Genomic DNA, 4,586 nt, shown 5'->3' with positions numbered 1-4,586 from the left:
TCAGTAGTCGAGATCTATCCAGGAAGGTTAAAGGTCGATGATCTGTATAGACCATGGGACCTTGTGGTTGCATTTCTAAATATGGAGCAAAGTGACGAAGATCAGCTATGATGGCAAAAAGCTCCTTTTCTATGGTTGCCCATCTAATTTGTGAACCTTTGAATGAGCCTGAGAAATAAGATACTGGAAACAAGTAGTCCAGTGGCGGCTCATCTCCAGATTTGCAAGCTGATGACATCTGTAGTAGTACTGCACCGTATCCCGAATTGCTTGCATCTACCTGGAGTAAAAAATCTTGATTGAAGTTTGGGGCTTTAAGAATAGGTTTAGATATAAATACTCTTAAGATTATTAAAGAGCTGTTGATGCTTTTCTTCCAATAAAAGAGATCTTTGGAGATGTTAAATTATATAAAGCAGCTGTGATTCTTTCAGAGTAGTTCTTAATAAAGCGAGAATAGTATGAAGTCATTCCTAGAAATGATTTTAACTCTTTCTTGTTTGTTGGAATTGGATAATCAAGTATACTTGTAATGTTGGTGTCTTTGGGAATTATACTTCCACCTCCGATGGTATGCCCTAGATAAGTTACCTTAGCTCTCCCAAGGCACTCTTGGCCAAATTAACTGTTGACCTTGAAGATCTGAAGCGATGGAAGAGTTCTTCGAGGGTCTGCAGGTGTTCGTCCCAGTCGTCACTAGCTACCACCACTCATCCATATACGTAAGTGTCTTTCATATTTCTTATTACCTCTGACATCATCCTTTGAAAGGTGGCAGGCGCATTAGTTAAACCAAATGGCATGACCTTATAAGAGAATAACCCAAATGGAGTTATAAATGATGAGATTTCTTTAGCTGAATGAGTTAGAGGTACTTGGTAATAGCCTTTCATTAAGTCTATCCGTGTAAGAATTTTCTTATTACCAATGCTATCAAGGATATCATTGATTCTAGGTAATGGGAATGAATCTTTTACGGTTACCTTATTTAACTTACGATAATCAGTACAGTGTCTTAGTTGATTATTAGGTTTAGGTACTAGGAGACAGGGTGAAGCCCATGGTGAAGTGCTTGGTTCTGCAAGGTCATTATCTAGTAAATACTGTACCTCTTGTTTCAACGAGTCCAACTTCTTGCCCACCCATACGGTAGTACGTCTGGCGTATGGGAGTAACACCTGACTCGATGACGATGTCATGTTGAATGGTTTGACTTCCCTGCAAGTTGTCAGAACATACATCATGAAACCTGGAGAGCAATTGAGATAGTAATTTTCTCTGAGGAGATGGTATTCTGTAAATAACGGGGCAAGGATTTTAGAATCTGACTGTTGGTGTTGTCTTTCCAGTTAATTAGTTGATCATCTTCAGGAAGATCTAGGAGCAATTCTGTGGAAGTTTCCTCTAGTGGTAGTATTTTCGCCTCAGAAGAAATTGAGAGATGACTTACCATTTGAGTAGGTGCTTGATATGCCTTCAACAAATTCACATGCACTAGTTGCTTTGATCGTCTACGATCAGGAGTAGAGAGAACATAGTTTACCTTAGAAATTCTTTGAAGCACTTTGTAAGGTCCCATAAATTTTTCACGTAAAGGGGAACCGGGTATTGGATGATAGACAAGCACCTCATCTCCTGGCTGAAAAACACGAAGCTTTGCCTTTTTATCATATAAGCGGGACATCTTCTCCTGGGAATGCAAAAGATTAGTATTAGCAAATACATGAAGTGATACAATTTTATCTTTTAAGTCCTGTAGATATGACAAAATGTTTGTAATCTCCTCTTCCTTGTTGTGAATTAGATTTTCCTTCACCATACTGAGAGTGGTACGGGGCTTTCTTCCGAACATTAATTCGAAAGGGGACACTCCAATGGACTCTTGTGGTACACTTCGTATAATATACATCAGAAGATCAATGTCTTTATCCCACTGTTCTGAAGTTTCCTGCATGTACTTCCGAAGTAGATTTTTAATAGTTTGGTGAACCCTTTCTAGTGCAACCATTACTTTGGGGATGATAAGCAAGCATATATGTTATGAATATTGAATTCTCTCATAGCTTGTTGAAAAATCTTACTAGTGAAGTTTGTGCCTCTATCACATTGCAATGTCTTTGGAAATCCATAGGTTGTGAAAATTTTGACAAGTTGACCAATTATAGTTTTAGCATTTATATTCTTTACTGGCACTGCTATGGGATATCTAGTTGTTGGGCAAAGAACGTAAGTAAATACTCATACCTTGCTTAGTCCTAGGCATTGGGCCAACACAATCTATGATAATCCTCTCAAATGGAAACTTTGGTACGGATATGGGCTGAAGAGGAGCTGGTGGAAGTCTCTCATTGGGTTTGCCTGTAGTCTGGCAATGATGACATGCTTTAATAAACTGTTGAATGTCCTTCTTCATCCCAGGCCAGAAGAAGTCGTCAGCCAAGGTAGAGTAAGTCTTGTTGACTCCAAAGTGGTTCACATGAGAGTGGGCTAATTCAAGAAGAGCTGGAACTAGAGAGAGTGGCACAACAAGTTGATGACAGTCAAACCATGTTGTGGTTGCTGGTGCTTTGGAGGACCTAAAATGTCGAAAAAGCAAATCTTTATCAAGATAAAAGTAAGGAGTTTTGGGATTATCATCTGGGTCTGCAACTTTCTTCCAAAGAGCCTTAAGGGCAGGATCTTTATTCTGCAAGTCCTTGAAGTTTGATTTGGTCATATTTATAAGGTCTAATGTCTTCTCTACTCTATTGCCATTATCTATAACAATTGGTTTAATTGATGCCATTTGAATAACAGCATTATCTGATTTATTGGACTCATTTTCTATAATAATATCAGGATCAGATACTACTGGATTAACAATGGCCCCTGCAAGATCATTACCAATTAAAAGCTGGATAGATGAACAAGGCAAAGGATCTCGTGAAACTGCAATTAAAACATTACCTTGATAGTAAGGACACTGTAAATTCACCTCTGCCAAAGGCATGGATTTGGTGGTACTGAGGTCAGAAACGGTAACATACTCATGTCTCAGTTTGAAGTCCTGTGAGGGCAGAGCTACCACAGTTTGGGAGGATCCTGTATCCCGTAAGCAAGTCCACTGGAATACCATTGACGGTGCCTTTCAAGTGAAAGGTTTGAAGACGTCCTCATCTAATTCTTGAGCAGCAACATGAAATGTTTTCTTATTATCCTTCCTATTAGGGTTCGGAGAATTCTTTCCAACATCAGACTTTTTGCACGAAGGATTAGGACAGTTCTCTATGGGATGCCCTTCCTGCTTACAATAGGAACAATATGCTGTGGATGATGAAGGAATAGATTTGTTAAATGGTTTATATGTTTTATGGATCAAATAATAATCATCAGCTAAACTGGCTGCTTTCAACAAATTGGTTTCTCCCTTTTCGAGAATGAAGGTAGCAATGTTACTTGGTAATTTCCTAATAAACTCTTCCATTAAGATAAGATTTTGTAAGGATTCAAAATCTGAAACACCTGTCTTTTGCAACCACTTTGTAAATTTCCTAACTTTGTCATTACAAAATTCAACAAAAGTTTGTGAAGGCGTTTTGTAAGAGTGGCGGAACTGTTGCCGATAACCTTCAGCTGTGATGGCATAAGCATCTAAAACTGCCTTTTTAATCACATCATACTCCTTTACTTTAACCATCTGAGAGATTACATATGCTGCCTTACCTTTGAACTGATTTCTGACAACCATTACCCATTGCTCCTGAGGCCACTTCAAGGTTTTTAGCAGTGTCTTCGAACGTTGTAAAGAATACCTCTGGGTCCTTTTCATCAAAATCCGGAAGTAGCTTTTAGCTTTGAGTATGTCGAACTTACTGGGTATCTCTCCATCAGTTTTCAGCTTAATCTGTATATTTGCCGACTTCTGTTCCTTTTGTATCTCTAGTTCAGCCACTTTACACTTGTGTTCATACTCCAACGCCAATAATTCCTGATGCTTTTGAAGTTCTAGTGCAGCAGTTTTCTGTTGTTCTTGTTGCAAATGTATTTGAAGACGCAACTTTTCAATATTTGGATCTATTCCAGGGGTGGCATATGCTCCAGTAAGGGATCGCAATTCATCGACGTCCTCATCATCATCTTCGATGATTTCCCTTATCTATTAAGAATTGCAGGATATTACCAATAATGACAGCTTTCACATGTTTTGGATCGACCTCAAGACCACATCTCTGGGCTACAGACAATAATTCCTGTTTCTTGGCATAACGTAAACTCAAAATTTCCCCTTTTATATCGTTCATAAATTTCTCCAAATTAAACGACATTCTGAAGGATTACCCCAAGTAATTTTAATAGAGCGAGATTATATCAAGGTATTATATTCACACTAGGTTATGCCATTAATTTAATATACACACATTTGACACCAAGATATAACTCATGAATTTTACTACAATTTCTCAAGACAAATTTAATGAGACCGCAAATAGAATACACAGTCTGAAAATAGATTAACTGAAATTGGATGGCCAACATAAAGGCCGAGATCAATTAGTGATCGAATGGTCTCACGATAGCGCACAAACATGATATCTAGATTAGCACAA

At 38.2% G+C, this 4,586-nt stretch overlaps 1 protein-coding gene across 2 annotated transcripts; it reads right to left on the bottom strand.

Moving 5' to 3' along the window:
• Nucleotides 1-127: 127 nt before the first annotated feature.
• Nucleotides 128-4,356, bottom strand: LOC135198031 (uncharacterized protein K02A2.6-like). Of its 2 annotated transcripts, none has more exons than XM_064225391.1 (2): nt 2,245-4,356; nt 128-280 (listed from the first exon to the last, which is right to left on the bottom strand). In XM_064225391.1, exons 1-2 carry the CDS (start codon nt 3,113-3,115, stop codon nt 210-212), a joined length of 942 nt encoding a protein of 313 aa, XP_064081461.1. In that variant the 5' UTR covers nt 3,116-4,356; the 3' UTR covers nt 128-209. The 2 variants fall into 2 exon arrangements, with proteins under 2 accessions (XP_064081461.1, XP_064081462.1); XM_064225392.1 differs by lacking the exon at nt 128-280 and adding an exon at nt 1,305-1,639.
• Nucleotides 4,357-4,586: the final 230 nt, after the last annotated feature.

Source organism: Macrobrachium nipponense, chromosome 21 (assembly GCF_015104395.2).
Source record: "Macrobrachium nipponense isolate FS-2020 chromosome 21, ASM1510439v2, whole genome shotgun sequence".
NCBI classification, from domain to species: domain Eukaryota; kingdom Metazoa; phylum Arthropoda; class Malacostraca; order Decapoda; family Palaemonidae; genus Macrobrachium; species Macrobrachium nipponense.
This window is presented reverse-complemented; position numbering and strand designations above follow the sequence as displayed.